Genomic DNA, 20,202 nt, shown 5'->3' with positions numbered 1-20,202 from the left:
GCTGGCCAAGGACAGCACGTTCAAGAGTTTTGGAGAGAAAAGAAAGAAGGGATACTGGTCTGTAATTGTTGACATCGGAGGGATCGAGTGTAGGTTTTTTCAGAAGGGGTGCAACTCTCGCTCTCTTGAAGACGGAAGGGACGTAGCCAACGGTCAGGGATGAGTTGATGAGCGAGGTGAGGTAAGGGAGAAGGTCTCCGGAAATGGTCTGGAGAAGAGAGGAGGGATAGGGTCAAGCGGGCAGGTTGTTGGGCGGCCGGCCGTCACAAGACGCGAGATTTCATCTGGAGAGAGAGGGGAGAAAGAGGTCAGAGCACAGGGTAGGGCAGTGTGAGCAGAACCAGCAGTGTCGTTTGACTTAGCAACGAGGATCGGATGTCGTCGACCTTCTTTTCAAAATGGTTGACGAAGTCATCTGCAGAGAGGGAGGAGGGGGGAGGGGCGGAGGATTCAGGAGGGAGGAGAAGGTGGCAAAGAGCTTCCTAGGGTTAGAGGCAGCAGCTTGGAATTTAGCGTGGTAGAAAGTGGCTTTAGCAGCAGAGACAGAGGAGGAAAATGTAGAGAGGAGGGAGTGAAAGGATGCCAGGTCCGCAGGAGGCGAGTTTTCCTCCATTTCCGCTCGGCTGCCCGGAGCCCTGTTCTGTGAGCTCGCAATGAGTCATCGAGCCACGGAGCGGGAGGGAGGACCGAGCCGGCCTGGAGGATAGGGGACATAGAGAGTCAAGGGATGCAGAGAGGGAGGAGAGGAGGGTTGAGGAGGCAGAATCAGGAGATAGGTGGGAGAAGGTTTGAGCGGAGGGAAGAGATGATAGGATGGAAGAGGAGAGAGTAGCGGGGAGAGAGAGCGAAGGTTGGGACGGCGCGATACCATCCGAGTACGGGCAGTGTGGGAGGTGTTGGATGAGAGCGAGAGGGAAAAGGATACAAGGCAGTGGTCGGAGACTTGGGGAGTTGCAATGAGGTTAGTGGAAGAACAGCATCTAGTAAAGATGAGGTCGAGCGTATTGCCTGCCTTGTGAGTAGGGGGGAAGGTGAGAGGGTGAGGTCAAAAGAGGAGAGGAGTGGAAAGAAGGAGGCAGAGAGGAAAGAGTCAAAGGTAGACGTGGGGAGGTTAAAGTCGCCCAGAACTGTGAGAGGTGAGCCGTCCTCAGGAAAGGAGCTTATCAAGGCATCAAGCTCATTGATGAACTCTCCGAGGGAACCTGGAGGCGATAAATGATAAGGATGTTAAGCTTGAAAGGGCTAGTAACTGTGACAGCATGGAATTCAAAGGAGGCGATAGACAGATGGGTAAGGGAGAAAGAGAGAATGACCACTTGGGAGAGATGAGGATCCCGGTGCCACCACCCGCTGACCAGACGCTCTCGGGGTGTGCGAGAACACGTGGGCGGACGAAGAGAGAGCAGTAGGAGTAGCAGTGTTGTCTGTGGTGATCCATGTTTCCGTCAGGGCCAAGAAGTCGAGGGACTGGAGGGAGGCATGGGCTGAGATGAACTCTGCCTTGTTGACCGCAGATTGGCAGTTCCAGAGGCTACCGGAGACCTGGAACTCCACGTGGGTCGTGCGCGCTGGGACCACCAGAGTAGGGTGGCCGCGGCCACGCGGTGAGGAGCGTTTGTATGGTCTGTGCAGAGAGGAGAGAACAGGGATAAACCGACACATAGTTGACAGGCTACAGAAGAGGCTACGCTAATGCAAAGGAGATTGGAATGACAAGTGGACTACACGTCTCGAATGTTCAGAAAGTTAAGCTACGTAGCAAGAATCTTATTGACTAAAATGATTAAAATGATACAGTACTGCTGAAGTAGGCTAGCTGGCAGTGGCTGCGTTGTTGACACTACACTAATCAAGTCGTTCCGTTGAGTGTAATAGTTTCTGCAGTGTTGCTATTCGGGGCTAGCAGGCTAGCTAGCAGTGTTGTTTACGTTACGTTGCGTTAAAGAACGACAATAGATGGCTAGCGAACCTAGAAAATCGCTCTAGACTACACAATTATCTTTGATACAAAGACGGCTATGTAGCTAGCTAAGTAGCTAGCTACGATCAAACAAATCAAACCGTTGTACTGTAATGAAAATGAAGTGAAAATGTGATACAACCTGTGAATGCGACCGGGTAGTTGAGTTCTATACAGAAGACGTTGGCTAGCGTTGGCTAGCTGTTGGCTAGCTAGCAGAGTCACCTACGTTAAGGACGACAAATAGCTGGCTAGCTAACCTCGGTAAATTAAGATAACCACTCTAAGACTACACACTCTAAACCTAAACAACACAATTATCTTGGATACGATGATACGATGATACGAAGACAGCAAAGACAGCTATGTAGCTAGCTAACACTAAACTAATCAAGTCGTTCAGTTGAGTGTAACAGTTTCTCCAGTGCAGCTAATCAGTGGACGTTAGCTAGCTGGCTAGTGAAGACTACGTTAGGACGGCGAAATACGATAATTACGCAATTATCTTTGATACAAAGACGGCTATGTAGCTAGCTGAGAAGAATTTGCTAAGATAAGACAAATCAAACCGTTGTGATATAATGAAATATAATGAAAAAGTTATACTACCCGTTGGAGCGACGTGCAGATGCGACCACTCGCTCCAACCGGAACCGGAACCGGTACCACAGACACATAACCTTAGCTAGCTAGCTAGGTACCACAGACACATAACCTTAGCTAGCTAGGTACCACAGACACATAACCTTAGCTAGCTAGGTACCACAGACACATAACCTTAGCTAGCTAGGTACCACAGACACATAACCTTAGCTAGCTAGGTACCACTGTTGTATCAAATTTTGGATCTGTTTAGTGGACATATCTCTGCTGATTGGCTCAGTGTTGTGGTGTGTGTGTGCGTGCGTGCGTGCGTGCGTGTGTGTGTGTGTTGTTGTTGTAGGGAGCTACAGTATGTGGGATAAGGTGTGTGGCTGAGTTAATACATACTGATAATGTAGCTGCATTCAGCTTTGAAATTGAACGACATACCATTTGAATTTGCACGGGGTACCCTGTGTGTTACTGAGTATGCCATATTATGGTGATGAGTGTGTTTATATGTGTGGCAAACATCTCCCTCCTCCCTCTCTTCTGTCACCCCCTCCCTCATTCCTCCCTCATTCCCTCCCTCCCTCCGTCATTCCCTCCCTCTCCTCCGTCATTCCCTCCCTCCCTCTCCTCCGTCATTCCCTCCCTCCCTCTCCTCCGTCACTCCCTCTCTCCCTCTCCTCCGTCATTCCCTCTCTCCTTCTCATCCGTCACTCCCTCCCTCCCTCTCCTCCGTCATTCCCTCCCTCCCTCTCCTCCGTCATTCCCTCTCTCCCTCTCCTCCGTCACTCCCTCCCTCCCTCTCCTCCGTCATTCCGTCCCTCCCTCTCCTTCGTCATTCCCTCCCTCCCTCTCCTTCGTCATACCCTCCCTCCCTCTCCTCCATAATTCCCTCCCTCTCCTCTCCTCTCCTCAGCCTCATCAAAGCTCCTCTTCAACGCTACATATCGTATCCCTGGCAACGGTGAAATCATCAGGCTGATAGCAGCTAGGCAGCTGGGTCAACGCCCCCACAGTCTCTCTCTCTCCTTCCTCTCTCGCTTTCCTCTCTCTCTCTCCTTCTCTCTCGCTTGCCTCTCTCTCTCCTTCTCTTTCTCTCTCCCTCTCTCTCATCTCCTCCTTCCTCTCTATCTCTCTTTCCCTCTCTCATCTCCTTATTCCCCTCTCTCTCCCTCTCTCATCTCCTCCTTCCCCTCTCTCTCTCCCTCTTTCATCTCCTCCTTCCTCTCTCTCTCTCTCTCTCTCTCTCTCTCTCTCTCTCTCTCTCTCTCTCTCTCTCTCTCTCTCTCTCTCTCTCTCTCTCTCTCTCTCTCTCTCTCTCTCTCTCTTATCTCCTCCTTCCTCTCTCTCATCTCCTCCTGCCTCTCTCTCCTTCTTTCTCGCTTTCCTCTCTCTCTTTATCTCTCTGCTCCTCAGAAAGAGGATGAATCACTAGTGCTTACACACTACTCCTCCACACACTCACTATTCCTTTCTCATCCCTCTCTCTCTCCTCCTTCCTCTCTCTCGCTCTCTCATATCCTCCTTCCTCTCCCTCCCTCTCTCTCATCTCCTCCTTCCTCTCTGCCTCACTCTCATCTCCTCCTTCCTCTCTCTCCCTCCCTCTCTCATCTCCTCCTTCCGCTCTCTTTATCTCCCTCTCTCTCCTCCTCCTTCCCTGCTCTCATCTCCTTCCTCTCTCTCTCCTGCTCTCATCTCCTCCTTCCTCTCACTCTCTCTCCCTCTCTCTCATCTCCTCCTTCCTCTCACTCTCTCTCCCTCTCTCTCATCTCCTCCTTCCGCTTTCTCTCCCTCCCTCTCTCATCTCCTCCTTCTGCTCTCTTTCTCTCCCTCTCTCATCTCCTCCTTCCACTCTCTCTCATCGCTGCCTTCTTCTCTCTCATCTCCTCCTTCCTCTCACTCTCTCTCCCTCTCTCATCTCCTCCTTCCTCTCTCTCTCTCCTCCTCCTTCCCTGCTCTCATCTCCTTCCTCTCTCTCTCCTGCTCTCATCTCCTCCTTCCTCTCACTCTCTCTCCCTCTCTCATCTCCTCCTTCCTCTCTCTCTCTCCTCCTCCTTCCCTGCTCTCATCTCCTTCCTCTCTCTCTCCTGCTCTCATCTCCTCCTTCCTCTCTCTCTCTCTCCCTCTCTCTCATCTCCTCCTTCCTCTCTCTCTCTCATCTCCTCCTTCCTCTCTCTCATCTCCTCCTTCCTCTATGGTGGCCTCTCTCAATAACAAGGCTCTGCTCACTGAGTCTGTACATAGTATGTATACATTTCCACCTGCAACCCTCCGACCAATACATTTCAACCTGCAACCCTCCGACCAATACATTTCCACCTGCAACCCTCCGACCAATACATTTCAACCTGCAACCCTCCGACCAATACATTTCAACCTGCAACCCTCCGACCAATACATTTCAACCTGCAACCCTCCGACCAATACATTTCTACCTGCAACCCTCCGACCAATACATTTCAACCTGCAACCCTCCGACCAATACATTTCAACCTGCAACCCTCCGACCAATACATTTCAACCTGCAACCCTCCGACCAATACATTTCAACCTGCAACCCTCCGACCAATACATTTCAACCTGCAACCCTCCGACCAATACATTTCCACCTCCGTAGCCCAGTTTGTGGGGAAACCACAGATATGGCAACTCTGGGACCAGATTATGTGTTGTGAAGGATTAGCCACAGTAGTGGAATGTGCGGTTCAGCCTTCTAAATAAAAGTCCCTCTTTGAAAGTGATGCAAATGGATACAATTAGTGGAATCATGCCATATTTAGACTAGATAATGATAAACAATGTGGAGTAATGAAATTCTGTGACACCCACAGAACACAACTGTGATGAGTTTACACAAATATTAATTGTTGATAGCTCTTATCAGGGACTGTGACTGTGTGAAATCACCTCTTTCCTATCCTTAAGAGGTTTGAAATCACCTCCCCAGTCAGCCTATTGTGTGTATTGACATTCACGTTGAAATGGGTTATGGGTCTCCATCATACCCCCCTTCACCCCTTCACCCCTCTATTCCCCCATTCCCTCCATCCCCCATCTCTTCACCCCTCTGTTCCCCCATTCCCTCCATCCCCCATCTCTTCACCCCTCTATTCCCCATTCCCTCCATCCCCCATCTCTTCACCCCTCTGTTCCCCCATTCCCTCCATCCCCCATCTCTTCACCCCTCTATTCCCCCATTCCCTCCATCCCCATCTCTTCACCCCTCTATTCCCCCATTCCCTCCATCCCCCATCTCTTCACCCCTCTGTTCCCCCATTCCCTCCATCCCCCATCTCGTCACCCCTCTGTTCCCCCATTCCCTCCATTCCCTCCATCCCCCATCTCTTCACCCCTCTATTCCCCCATTCCCTCCATCCCCCATCTCTTCACCCCTCTGTTCCCCCATTCCCTCCATCCCCCATCTCTTCACCCCTCTGTTCCCCCATTCCCTCCACCCCCTCCTTTCACCCCTCTGTTCCCCCATTCCCTCCACCCCCATCTCTGCACCCCTCTATTCCCCCATGCCCTCCATCCCCATCTCGTCACCCCTCTGTTCCCCCATTCCCTCCATTCCCTCCATCCCCCATCTCTTCACCCCTCTATTCCCCCATTCCCTCCATCCCCCATCTCTTCACCCCTCTGTTCCCCCATTCCCTCCATCCCCCATCTCGTCACCCCTCTGTTCCCCCATTCCCTCCATTCCCTCCATCCCCCATCTCTTCACCCCTCTATTCCCCCATTCCCTCCATCCCCCATCTCTTCACCCCTCTGTTCCCCCATTCCCTCCATCCCCCATCTCTTCACCCCTCTGTTCCCCCATTCCCTCCACCCCTCCTTTCACCCCTCTGTTCCCCCATTCCCTCCACCCCCATCTCTTCACCCCTCTATTCCCCCATGCCCTCCATCCCCCACCTCTTCACCCCTCTGTTCCCCCATTCCCTCCACCCCCTCCTTTCACCCCTCTATTCCCCCCATTCCCTCCATCCCCCATCTCTTCACCCCTCTATTCCCCCATTCCCTCCATCCCCCATCTCTTCACCCCTCTACTCCCCCATTCCCTCCATCCCCCATCCATTCACCCCTCTATTCCCCCATTCCCTCCACCCCCTCCTTTCACCCCTCTATTCCCCCCATTCCCTCCATCCCCCATCCATTCACCCCTCTATTCCCCCCCCATTCCCTCCATCCCCCATCTCTTCACCCCTCTATTCCCCCATTCACTCCATCCCCCATCTCTTCACCCCTCTATTCCCCCATTCCCTCCACCCCCTCCTTTCACCCCTCTATTCCCCCCATTCCCTCCATCCCCCATCTCTTCATCCCTATATTCCCCCCATTCCCTCCACCCCTCCTTTCACCCCTCTATTCCCCCATTCCCTCCATCCCCCATCTCTTCACCCTTCTGTTCCCCCATTCCCTCCATTCCCTCCATCCCCCATCTCTTCACCCCTCTATTCCCCCATTCCCTCCACCCCTCCTTTCACCCCCTCTATTCCCCCCATTCCCTCCATCCCCCATCTCTTCATCCCTCTATTCCCCCCATTCCCTCCACCCCTCCTTTCACCCCTCTATTCCCCCCATTCCCTCCATCCCCCATCCATTCACCCCTCTATCCTCCAGTCCTATTAATACAAGTGACTCATGTCTTTTTCATGGAGAGAGAGAGACAGCTGAGTTTACTCTGGAGGAGAGTGGAGAGAGAGGGCTGAGATCACTATGAAAGAGAGAGAGAGGGCTGGGTTCACTGTGGAGTAGAGAGAGAGGGGTGAGTTCACTATGAAGGAGAGAGGAGAGAGAGGGCTGAGTTCACTATGAAGGAGAGAGGAGAGAGAGGGCTGAGTTCACTATGGAAGTGAGAGGATCATCTGAAATTTGTCTTCCACATTTACCCCAACCCTTCTGAATCAGAGAGGGATAGAGAGCTGGTTTCACCGCAGTATATTTTTCATTCAGTTATGACTCAGTTATGAGTCAGAGTCAGAGTGGGTATCTCTCTCCCTTTCAAATTCAATTCAATTCAAGGGGCTTTATTGGCATGGGAAACATATGTTAACATTGCAAGAGTCAAATTTGTATCCACTTTTGTGTATTGGGGTGATCAGTCCTTGGTTCCAAATAATGGGGAAGATGCCAGAGCTGAGGATGATGTTAAAGAGTTTTAGTATAGCTAATTGGAATTTGTTGTCTGTATATTTGATCATTTCATTAAGGATACCATCAACACCACAGTCCTTTCTTGCTTGGAGGGTTTTTATTTTGTCCTGTAGCTCATTCAATGTAATTGGAGAATCCAGTGGGTTCTGGGAGTCGTTAATAGTTGATTGTAAGATTTGTATTTGATCATGTATATGCTTTTGCTGTTCTCCAAAATGGTTGGAGAAGTGGTTTACCCAAACATCTCCATGTTGTATGGATAATTCTCTGTGTTGTTGTTTGTTTAGTGTTTTCCAATTTTCCCAGAAGTGGTTAGAGTCTATGGATTCTTCAATTGCATTGAGCTGATTTCTGACATGCTGTTCCTTCTTTTTCCGTAGTGTATTTCTGTATTGTTTTAGTGATTCACCATAGTGAAGGCGTAGACTCAGGTTTTCCGGGTCTCTATGTTTTTGGTTGGACAGGTTTCTCAATTTCTTTCTTAGATTTTTGCATTCTTCATCAAACCATTTGTCATTGTTGTTCATTTTCTTCGGTTTTCTATTTGAGATTTTTATATTTGATAGGGAAGCTGAGAGGTCAAATATACTGTTAAGATTTTCTACAGCCAAGTTTACACCTTCACTATTACAGTGAAACGCTTTACCCAGGAAATTGTCTAACGGGATTGAATTCAAGTAGAATGTGTGGCTTTGATGTCTCATGATTGAGTATTGCTCTGTTCAAGTAGACTGTGATTTTGCAGTGATCTGATAGGGCTGTCAGTGGACTGACTGTGAACGCTCTGAGAGAGGTCAGTGATAAAGTAGTCTACAGTCCTACTGCCAAGAGATGAGCTATAGGTGTACCTACCATAGGAGTCTGGGTTGAGGTCAGTGATAAAGTAGTCTACAGTACTACTGCCAAGAGATGAGCTATAGGTGTACCTACCATAGGAGTCTGGGTTGAGGTCAGTGATAAAGTAGTCTACAGTACTATTGCCAAGAGATGAGCCATAGGTGTACCTACCATAGGAGTTCCCCCGAAGAATACCATTGACTATGTACATATGTGTGTGTGTGTGTGTGTGTGTGTGTGTGTGTGTGTGTGTGTGTGTGTGTGTGTGTGTGTGTGTGTGTGTGTGTGTGTGTGTGTGTGTGTGTGTGTGTGTGTGTGTGTGTGTGTGTGTGTGTGTGTGTGTGTGTGTGTGTGTGTGTGTGTGCGCGCGCGTGCGTGCGTGCGTGCGTGCGTGTGTGTTGAAGACAGTGTGTGTTGATGTGTTCTGCTGTGTGTTACAGACGGTCTCTTTGGGCAGTGTGTCTGTCTATGCGTGTCTAGTAACTGTGTTGATGTGTTCTGCTGTGTGTTACAGACGGTCTCTTTGGGCACTGTGTCTGTCTATGCGTGTCTAGTAACTGTGTTGATGTGTTCTGCTGTGTGTTACAGACGGTCTCTTTGGGCAGTGTGTCTGTCTATGCGTGTCTAGTAACTGTGTTGATGTGTTCTGCTGTGTGTTACAGACGGTCTCTTTGGGCACTGTGTCTGTCTATGCGTGTCTAGTAACTGTGTTGATGTGTTCTGCTGTGTGTTACAGACGGTCTCTTTGGGCAGTGCCGTACCTCTAAGCAGGACCAGGTGCAGTACCAGGTGTCATTTCCTGTTTTGAAGAGGATGCAGGAAGTCCTCAAGCAGCTCATGCTACAGGGTGAGTCAACAGCCTAACACAACCACTGCATGTGGTTGAAATCTAGGGGCTCTATTGTAAACAAACCAACAACAACAACAAACAGAAGGTAAATCTTGGCTCTGGGTCCGGGGGAGTGTCACAAATATTTGTGTTATTTTCATAGCCATAATTATGAGGCCCAATAGCTGGCGGTGGTGTAAGAGGGCTGGGTTTTGATTTATAAACAAATTGTTGGTGTGACGAGGCCTTGGCCACTCACTAGCCAATCAACACATCCATTGTCTTAATGTTGCATGTTTGTCTCCGGTTCTGTAGGTTATTGACGGTCTTTGAGCTGTCATCAACTCATATTCGGCTGTGTGCGCGGAATATTCTCGTCCTGGTCGACTGTGGATTGATATTACAGTTTATTAAATAGCATAGGCTACAGTAACAAGTAATAGCAACAGTAAAAAAAACATCCAGTGTTTGCTCAATAGCCAACATGGTTGCAATTGGCTTCAATTGGCTTCAATGAGCCTAGCCAAGCCTAGCCAAACCTTGCCGAACCTAGCGTAGCCGAACTTAGCATAGCCGAAACTAGCCTAGCCGAGCTTAGCCAAACCTAGCCGAACCGAGTTGAGCTGAGCCTAGCCGAACCGAGCTTAGCCGAGCTTAGCCGAGCCTAGCCGAGCCGAACCTAGCGTAGCCGAACCTAGCCGGCCCGAATCTAGCCTAGCCTAGCCGAACCGAGCCTAGCCAATCCTAGCGTAGCCAAACCTAGCCGGCCCGAACCTAGCCTAGCCTAGCCGAACCTAGCCTAGCCGAACCTAGACTACGTGTCTTTAAGTGTCGCACTTCTCCAAAAATAAAATATACTTGTCAGCTTTGCAAGGCCAGGATAAAAAAGAAACAATGTATTGCTGAACTAGCCTTCATTATATTAGCCTTTGCCCAGAGTATGCACAACATTCGCACATCTGTACAAAATACTGGGCTCCTGTCTAATGTACCGTTGCCTATGTGTTTGCCAGATTATTTTACTATTATCTGCCGTAGATATGGCATTATAGGAGGACTGAATAGTTTGAAGTGTGTCTTTGAGGGTTTGGCCGGGGTAGGCAGTCATTGGCCGTTTGGCCGCGGTAGGCAGTCATTGGCCGTTTGACCGGGGTAGGCAGTCATTGGCCGTTTGGCCGGGGTAGGCAGTCATTGGCCGTTTGGCCGGGGTAGGCAGTCATTGGCCGTTTGGCCGGGGTAGGCAGTCATTGGCCGTTTGGCCGGGGTAGGCAGTCTTTGGCCGTTTGGCCGGAGTAGGCAGTCATTGGCCGTTTGGCCGGGGTAGGCAGCCATTGGCCGTTTGGCCGGGGTAGGCAGTCATTGGCCGTTTGACCGGGGTAGGCAGTCATTGGCCGTTTGACCGGGGTAGGCAGTCATTGGCCGTTTGGCCGGGGTAGGCAGTCATTGGCCGTTTGACCTGGGTAGGCAGTCAATGGCCGTTTGGCCGCGGTAGGCAGTCAATGGCCGTTTGGCCGCGGTAGACAGTCATTGACCATTTGACCGCGGTAGGCAGTCAATGGCTGTTTGACCGGGGTAGGCAGTCATTGGCCGTTTGGCCGCGGTAGACAGTCATTGACCGTTTGACCGCGGTAGGCAGTCATTGGCCGTTTGGCCGCGGTAGGCAGTCAATGGCTGTTTGACCGGGGTAGGCAGTCAATGGCCGTTTGGCCGCGGTAGGCAGTCATTGGCCAGTTGGCTGCGGTAGGCAGTCAATGGCTGTTTGACCGGGGTAGGCAGTCAATGGCCGTTTGGCCGCGGTAGGCAGTCAATGGCTGTTTGGCCGCGGTAGGCAGTCAATGGCCGTTTGGCCGCGGTAGGCAGTCATTGGCCAGTTGGCCGCGGTAGGCAGTCAATGGCTGTTTGACCGGGGTAGGCAGTCAATGGCCGTTTGGCCGCGGTAGGCAGTCAATGGCTGTTTGGCCGCGGTAGGCAGTCAATGGCCGTTTGGCCGCGGTAGACAGTCATTGACCGTTTGACCGCGGTAGGCAGTCATTGACCGTTTGACCGGGGTAGACAGTCATTGTAAATAAGAATTTGTTCTAAACTGACTTGACTTTTTCAATTAATTAATTAAAAAAGGAAACAATCCAAAGCACTCTTAGTTGACTAATTAAAACCCTTTTATTCATAGGCTACTAAAAGTACGCACCTATGCAATGCTTCTAAACCGGCATTGATTAAAGGGTGGGTAGGCTATGCTTGGTTTTTAATTCAATGGGGGGATGGGGGGGCGGACCCATTTGTTTTTTAATATTTCTAAATAGGAAATTCTCCAGCACAAAGATAAACATCTCTCCTTCTATGGGAACTGTGCGTCATGGCAGGAAAGGCTGGGCTTTCGCTCTCTAAATACACTGGGCTTTCGCTCTCTAAATACACTGGGCTTTCGTTCTCTAAATACACTGGGCTTTCGCTCTCTAAATACACTGGGCTTTCGCTCTCTAAATACACTGGGCTTTCGCTCTCGAACTACACTGGGCTTTCGCTCTCTAAATACACTGGGCTTTCGCTCTCGAACTACACTGGGCTTTCGTTCTCGAAATAAACTGGGCTTTCGCTCTCTAAATACGCTGGGCTTTCGCTCTCTAAATACACTGGGCTTTCGCTCTCTAAATACACTGGGCTTTCGCTCTCTAAATAAACTGGGCTTTCGCTCTCTAAATACACTGGGCTTTCGCTCTCTAAATACACTGGGCTTTCGCTCTCTAAATACACTGGGCTTTCGCTCTCTAAATACACTGGGCTTTCGGTCTCTAAATACACTGGGCTTTCGCTCTCTAAATACACTGGGCTTTCGCTCTCTAAATACACTGGGCTTTCACTCTCTCAATACACTGGGCTTTCGCTCTCGAACTACACTGGGCTTTCGCTCTCTAAATACACTGGGCTTTCGCTCTCGAACTACACTGGGCTTTCGTTCTCGAAATAAACTGGGCTTTCGCTCTCTAAATACGCTGGGCTTTCGCTCTCTAAATACACTGGGCTTTCGCTCTCTAAATACACTGGGCTTTCGCTCTCTAAATAAACTGGGCTTTCGCTCTCTAAATACACTGGGCTTTCGCTCTCTAAATACACTGGGCTTTCGCTCTCTAAATACACTGGGCTTTCGCTCTCTAAATACACTGGGCTTTCGCTCTCTAAATACACTGGGCTTTCGCTCTCTAAATACACTGGGCTTTCGCTCTCTAAATACACTGGGCTTTCGCTCTCTAAATACACTGGGCTTTCGCTCTCTAAATACACTGGGCTTTCGCTCTCTAACTACACTGGGCTTTCGCTCTAAATACACTGGGCTTTCGCTCTCTAAATACACTGGGCTTTCTCTCTAAATGCACTGGGCTTTCGCTCTAAATACACTGGGCTTTCGCTCTCTCAATACACTGGGCTTTCGCTCTCTCAATACACTGGGCTTTCGGTCTCTAAATACACTGGGCTTTCTCTCTAAATACACTGGGCTTTTCTCTAAATGCACTGGGCTTTCGCTCTCTAAATACACTGGGCTTTCTCTCTAAATACAATGGGCTTTGTCTCTAAATACACTGGGCTTTCGCTCTCTAAATACACTGGGCTTTCTCTCTAAATACACTGGGCTTTCTCTCTAAATGCACTGGGCTTTCGCTCTCTAAATACACTGGGCTTTCTCTCTAAATACAATGGGCTTTGTCTCTAAATACACTGGGCTTTCGCTCTCTAAATACACTGGGCTTTCGCTCTAAATACACTGGGCTTTCGCTCTCTAAATACACTGGGCTTTCTCTCTAAATGCACTGGGCTTTCGCTCTAAATACACTGGGCTTTCACTCTCTCAATACACTGGGCGGTCTCTAAATACGCTGTGCTTTCTCTCTAAATGCACTGGGCTTCTAAATGCACTGGGCTTTCTCTCTAAATACACTGGGCTTTCGCTCTCTAAATACACTGGGCGTTCTCTCTAAATACACTGGGCTTTCTCTCTAAATACACTGGGCTTTCTCTCTAAATGCACTGGGCTTTCTCTCTAAATACACTGGGCTTTCTCTCTAAATACACTGGGCTTTCGCTCTCTAAATACACTGGGCTTTCACTCTCTCAATACACTGGGCTTTCGCTCTCTAAATACACTGGGCTTTCGCTCTCTAAATACACTGGGCTTTCGCTCTCTAAATACACTGGGCTTTCGCTCTCTAAATACACTGGGCTTTCGCTCTAAATACACTGGGCTTTCGCTCTCTAAATACACTGGGCTTTCGCTCTCTAAATACACTGGGCTTTCGCTCTCACTACACTGGGCTTTCGCTCTAAATACACTGGGCTTTCGCTCTCTAAATACACTGGGCTTTCTCTCTAAATGCACTGGGCTTTCGCTCTAAATACACTGGGCTTTCGCTCTCTCAATACACTGGGCTTTCGCTCTCTAAATACACTGGGCTTTCGCTCTCTAAATACACTGGGCTTTCGCTCTCTAAATACACTGGGCTTTCGCTCTCTAAATACACTGGGCTTTCGCTCTCTAAATACACTGGGCTTTCGCTCTCTAAATACACTGGGCTTTCGCTCTCTAAATACACTGGGCTTTCGCTCTCTAAATACACTGGGCTTTCGCTCTCTAAATACACTGGGCTTTCGCTCTCTAAATACACTGGGCTTTCGCTCTCTAACTACACTGGGCTTTCGCTCTAAATACACTGGGCTTTCGCTCTCTAAATACACTGGGCTTTCTCTCTAAATGCACTGGGCTTTCGCTCTAAATACACTGGGCTTTCGCTCTCTCAATACACTGGGCTTTCGCTCTCTCAATACACTGGGCTTTCGGTCTCTAAATACACTGGGCTTTCTCTCTAAATACACTGGGCTTTCTCTCTAAATGCACTGGGCTTTCGCTCTCTAAATACACTGGGCTTTCTCTCTAAATACAATGGGCTTTGTCTCTAAATACACTGGGCTTTCGCTCTCTAAATACACTGGGCTTTCTCTCTAAATACACTGGGCTTTCTCTCTAAATGCACTGGGCTTTCGCTCTCTAAATACACTGGGCTTTCTCTCTAAATACAATGGGCTTTGTCTCTAAATACACTGGGCTTTCGCTCTCTAAATACACTGGGCTTTCGCTCTAAATACACTGGGCTTTCGCTCTCTAAATACACTGGGCTTTCTCTCTAAATGCACTGGGCTTTCGCTCTAAATACACTGGGCTTTCACTCTCTCAATACACTGGGCTTTCGGTCTCTAAATACGCTGTGCTTTCTCTCTAAATGCACTGGGCTTTCTCTCTAAATGCACTGGGCTTTCTCTCTAAATACACTGGGCTTTCGCTCTCTAAATACACTGGGCGTTCTCTCTAAATACACTGGGCTTTCTCTCTAAATACACTGGGCTTTCTCTCTAAATGCACTGGGCTTTCTCTCTAAATACACTGGGCTTTCTCTCTAAATACACTGGGCTTTCGCTCTCTAAATACACTGGGCTTTCACTCTCTCAATACACTGGGCTTTCGCTCTCTAAATACACTGGGCTTTCGCTCTCTAAATACACTGGGCTTTCGCTCTCTAAATACACTGGGCTTTCGCTCTCTAAATACACTGGGCTTTCGCTCTCTAAATACACTGGGCTTTCGCTCTCTAAATACACTGGGCTTTCGCTCTCTAAATACACTGGGCTTTCGCTCTCTAACTACACTGGGCTTTCGCTCTAAATACACTGGGCTTTCGCTCTCTAAATACACTGGGCTTTCTCTCTAAATGCACTGGGCTTTCGCTCTAAATACACTGGGCTTTCGCTCTCTCAATACACTGGGCTTTCGCTCTCTCAATACACTGGGCTTTCGGTCTCTAAATACACTGGGCTTTCTCTCTAAATACACTGGGCTTTCTCTCTAAATGCACTGGGCTTTCGCTCTCTAAATACACTGGGCTTTCTCTCTAAATACAATGGGCTTTGTCTCTAAATACACTGGGCTTTCGCTCTCTAAATACACTGGGCTTTCTCTCTAAATACACTGGGCTTTCTCTCTAAATGCACTGGGCTTTCGCTCTCTAAATACACTGGGCTTTCTCTCTAAATACAATGGGCTTTGTCTCTAAATACACTGGGCTTTCGCTCTCTAAATACACTGGGCTTTCGCTCTAAATACACTGGGCTTTCGCTCTCTAAATACACTGGGCTTTCTCTCTAAATGCACTGGGCTTTCGCTCTAAATACACTGGGCTTTCACTCTCTCAATACACTGGGCTTTCGGTCTCTAAATACGCTGTGCTTTCTCTCTAAATGCACTGGGCTTTCTCTCTAAATGCACTGGGCTTTCTCTCTAAATACACTGGGCTTTCGCTCTCTAAATACACTGGGCGTTCTCTCTAAATACACTGGGCTTTCTCTCTAAATACACTGGGCTTTCTCTCTAAATGCACTGGGCTTTCTCTCTAAATACACTGGGCTTTCTCTCTAAATACACTGGGCTTTCGCTCTCTAAATACACTGGGCTTTCACTCTCTCAATACACTGGGCTTTCGGTCTCTAAATACGCTGTGCTTTCTCTCTAAATGCACTGGGCTTTCTCTCTAAATGCACTGGGCTTTCTCTCTAAATACACTGGGCTTTCGCTCTCTAAATACACTGGGCGTTCTCTCTAAATACACTGGGCTTTCTCTCTAAATACACTGGGCTTTCTCTCTAAATGCACTGGGCTTTCTCTCTAAATACACTGGGCTTTCTCTCTAAATGCACTGGGCTTTCTCTCTAAATGCACTGGGCTTTCTCTCTAAATACACTGGGCTTTCTCTCTAAATGCACTGGGCTTTCTCTCTAAATACACTGGGCTTTCTCTCTAAATACACTGGGCTTTCTCTCTAAATGCACGTCATTGTCAACTGTGTTACTGCTAACTGCTGCTTTGTTTGTGGGTATTAAAACGTCCCATTAGCTCTCCATTAAATTGTCACTTTTGCACTTGTTTTTAAGGACACACCTCATATACTGCCAAGCTTCCCACCTCAGTGCAAGTGAGCTGATGTCGAATTGCCAAATATAGCATTTCGGGCTGGGAAATGTTGTTGAATGACCAAACCTGGCGTTAATAAGGCTGGGAAATTATGTTGAATAGCCAAACTTAGCGTTAAGGCAGGAAAATGCCAGTGCGCCAGTATTACTTGACCAAATTGCAAACTAACGTGCGTTTGATCCTTGCGCCTCCTTAGCACCAGAAAATAGAGCCCCCTGTGTTTTACGATGACTTTTTAGCTGATTTAACCAAAAATCGACTCATGTTCAAATACAACATTGATTCAACATGTTCCTAAAAATATGAATTACCCAAGCAAATATTCTTTATCCCAATTGTCCAATTGTAGGTCTGTCCTGGCAGGATGACATTACCCAGTACGTTGTTGCCAAAGAGCTGAGCAGAGTTCCTCACACCACACAGTCCCTAAAGGCCTCCTCCTTTTCACAGTAAGGATACTAATAGATTTGAGAGAATATAAAGTTGACCTCTGGGCCTTCTCCCAGCTGGTCTATTCAGTAGTATTTTGTCTATGTGTAGCTGTGAATATAAAGTTGACCTCTGGGCCTTCTCCCAGCTGGTCTATCCAGTAGTATTTTGTCTCTGTGTAGCTGTGAATGTAAAGATGATTACAGGAACTGAAAGAGGATTTAGACCAGTGAGCTTTTTCTCTAGACTATCCAACATTGTCTTGTGTGTCCTATAGACCTCTGTGTAGGACACGAAAGCAGCACTATGCTTAGGGCCCGTATTCAAAAAGTGTGTCAGACCAGGAACAGGTCCCCCATGTCTGTATAACATTTGATTAATTATGACCTAGAAAGCAAAGCTGATCCTCTATCAGCACTCCTATTCTGAGCACTTTGTAGAATGACTCTCTCTGATCTGCTAAACTCTCCCCCTTGGCTTGTACTCCCTACCAGAACCAAGCAGAGCTCCTCCAATCAGAGAGCACACCCCAGCAGCTCCTCCAGTCAGGGAGGATACCTCAGCAGCTCCTCCAGTCAGGGAAGATACCCCAGCAGCTCCTCCAAGCAGGGAGGATACCCCAGCAGCTCCTCCAAGCAGGGAGGATACCCCAGCAGCTCCTCCAAGCAGGGAGGATACCCCAGCAGCTCCTCCAGTCAGGGAGGATACCCCGGCAGCTCCTCCAGTCAGGGAGGATACCCCAGCAGCTCCTCCAAGCAGGGAGGATACCCCAGCAGCTCCTCCAGTCAGGGAGGATACCCCAGCAGCTCCTCCAGTCAGGGAGGATACCCCAGCGGCTCCTCCAGTCAGGGAGGATACCCCAGCAGCTCCTCTAAGCAGGGAGGATACCTCAGCAGCTCCTCCAGTCAGGGAGGATACCCCAGCAGCTCCTCTAAGCAGGGAGGATACCCCAGCAGCTCCTCTAAGCAGGGAGGATACCCCAGCAGCTCCTCCAGTCAGGGAGGATACCCCAGCAGCTCCTCTAAGCAGGGAGGATACCCCAGCAGCTCCTCCAGTCAGGGAGGATACCCCAGCAGCTCCTCCAGTCAGGGAGGATACCCCAGCAGCTCCTCTAAGCAGGGAGGATACCCCAGCAGCTCCTCTAAGCAGGGAGGATACCCCAGCAGCTCCTCCAGTCAGGGAGGATACCCCAGCATCTCCTCCAGTCAGGGAGGATACCCCAGCAGCTCCTCTAAGCAGGGAGGATACCCCAGCAGCTCCTCTAAGCAGGGAGGATACCTCAGCAGTTCCTCTAAGCAGGGAGGATACCCCAGCAGCTCCTCCAGTCAGGGAGGATACCCCAGCAGCTCCTCCAGTCAGGGAAGATACCCCAGCAGCTCCTCTAAGCAGGGAGGATACCCCAGCAGCTCCTCTAATCAGGGAGGATACCTCAGCAGCTCCTCTAAGCAGGGAGGATACACCAGCAGCTCCTCTAAGCAGGGAGGATACCCCAGCAGCTCCTCCAGTCACGGAGGATACCCCAGCAGCTCCTCCAGTCAGGGAGGATACCCCAGCAGCTCCTCCAGTCAGGGAGGATACCCCAGCAGCTCCTCCAATCAGGGACGATACCCCAGCAGCTCCTCCAGTCAGGGAGGATACCCCAGCAGCTCCTCCAGTCAGGGAGGATACCCCAGCAGCTCCTCCAATCAGGGAGGATACCCCAGCAGCTCCTCCAATCAGGGAAGATACCCCAGCAGCTCCTCCAATCAGGGAGGATATCCCAGTCAGGCTGACAGCCACCAGGACCACTTGATAGTAGACCATCTCCAGTCCCCCCTCCGCATGCAGACATCTTCCATGGACCCCTTTACCTACCAACAGGTACTGTAGGCTACAGCCATGCATGTTAACACAGACACTCAGACACACAACAAACTTTATATTGTAAAGATAATTTGTCCACTTTCGGTAAACTCTGTACAATACAACTATTGGGAGTTTACGCGCAAGCGCCCTCTACTGAGGAACAATAGAATCACACCTGACATGACCAATGAACACCGTACCTCACTTGAAGCCCCGCCTTCTACAGGTGATAAACTCGAGGTACCTCACTTGAAGCCCCGCCTTCTACAGGTGATAAACTCGTGGTACCTCATTTGAAGCCCCGCCTTCTACAGGTGATAAACTCGAGGTACCTCACTTGAAGCCCCGCCTTCTACAGGTGATAAACTCGAGGTTCCTCACTTGAAGCCCCGCCTTCTACAGGTGATAAACTCGAGGTACCTCACTTGAAGCCCCGTCTTCTACAGGTGATAAACTCGAGGTACATCACTTGAAGCCCCGCCTTCTACAGGTGATAAACTCGAGGTACATCACTTGAAGCCCCGCCTTCTACAGGTGATAAACTCGAGGTACATTACTTGAAGCCCCGCCTTCTACAGGTGATAAACTCGAGGTACATCACTTGAAGCCCCGCCTTCTACAGGTGATAAACTCGAGGTACCTCACTTGAAGCCCCGCCTTCTACAGGTGATAAACTCGAGGTACCTCACTTGAAGCCCCCCTTCTACAGGTGATAAACTCGAGGTACCTCACTTGAAGCCCCGCCTTCTACAGGTGATAAACTCGAGGTACCTCACTTGAAGCCCCGCCTTCTACAGGTGATAAACTCGAGGTACCTCACTTGAAGCCCCGCCTTCTACAGGTGATAAACTCGAGGTACATCACTTGAAGCCCCGCCTTCTACAGGTGATAAACTCGAGGTACCTCACTTGAAGCCCCGCCTTCTACAGGTGATAAACTCGAGGTACCTCACTTGAAGCCCCGCCTTCTACAGGTGATAAACTCGAGGTACCTCACTTGAAGCCCCGCCTTCTACAGGTGATAAACTCGAGGTACCTCACTTGAAGCCCCGCCTTCTACAGGTGATAAACTCGAGGCATGAATTCCTCCCTTCAATTCTTCCTGCTCTTCGCCTGGAACTGAACAGAACATTTCACACATTTCTTAAACAAACATTTAGAACAAATAAATGTATCAGGCTTTACTCCAACTGAACTGTCCCACTTAAGGAGGCTCATCCTTCTGCATGTTGTGTGTTAAAGTTTGGTAACTATACTGAACAAAAAATATAAACGCAACACGTAAAGTATTGGTCCCATGTTTCGTGAGCTGAAATTTAAGAAATCACAGAATTTTCCTACAGGCCAAATATTATTATTTAGTAAGAAAAGAAAATGTACATCCCTGTTAGTGAGCATTTCTCCTTTGCCAAGATAATCCATCCACCTGACAGGTGTGGCATATGATCGAAGCAATCTTGAAGCGTGGAATCCGATTGGTCAGACCAGAGTTGGATAGACCTAAGCACGAACGCTTCCTGTTTTAGTTTCTTAAGTTAACCTTATT

At 49.2% G+C, this 20,202-nt stretch overlaps 1 protein-coding gene across 1 annotated transcript in view; it reads left to right on the top strand.

The window, feature by feature from the left end:
• The window catches only part of LOC124044483 (receptor-type tyrosine-protein phosphatase-like N), a 132,653-nt gene that overhangs the window by 30,130 nt on the left and 82,321 nt on the right, over positions 1–20,202 (top strand). The window contains exons 3-5 of the mRNA XM_046364111.1: positions 9,279–9,389; positions 16,733–16,832; positions 17,307–18,672. Coding sequence (XP_046220067.1) covers positions 9,279–9,389; positions 16,733–16,832; positions 17,307–18,672 — 1,577 coding nt within the window. The remainder of the gene's footprint in view (positions 1–9,278; positions 9,390–16,732; positions 16,833–17,306; positions 18,673–20,202) is intronic.

This window comes from Oncorhynchus gorbuscha, linkage group LG09, assembly GCF_021184085.1.
Source record: "Oncorhynchus gorbuscha isolate QuinsamMale2020 ecotype Even-year linkage group LG09, OgorEven_v1.0, whole genome shotgun sequence".
Taxonomy (NCBI): domain Eukaryota; kingdom Metazoa; phylum Chordata; class Actinopteri; order Salmoniformes; family Salmonidae; genus Oncorhynchus; species Oncorhynchus gorbuscha.
The sequence above is the reverse complement of the archived record's forward strand: the minus strand, read 5'-3'. Positions and strand labels throughout refer to the sequence as shown.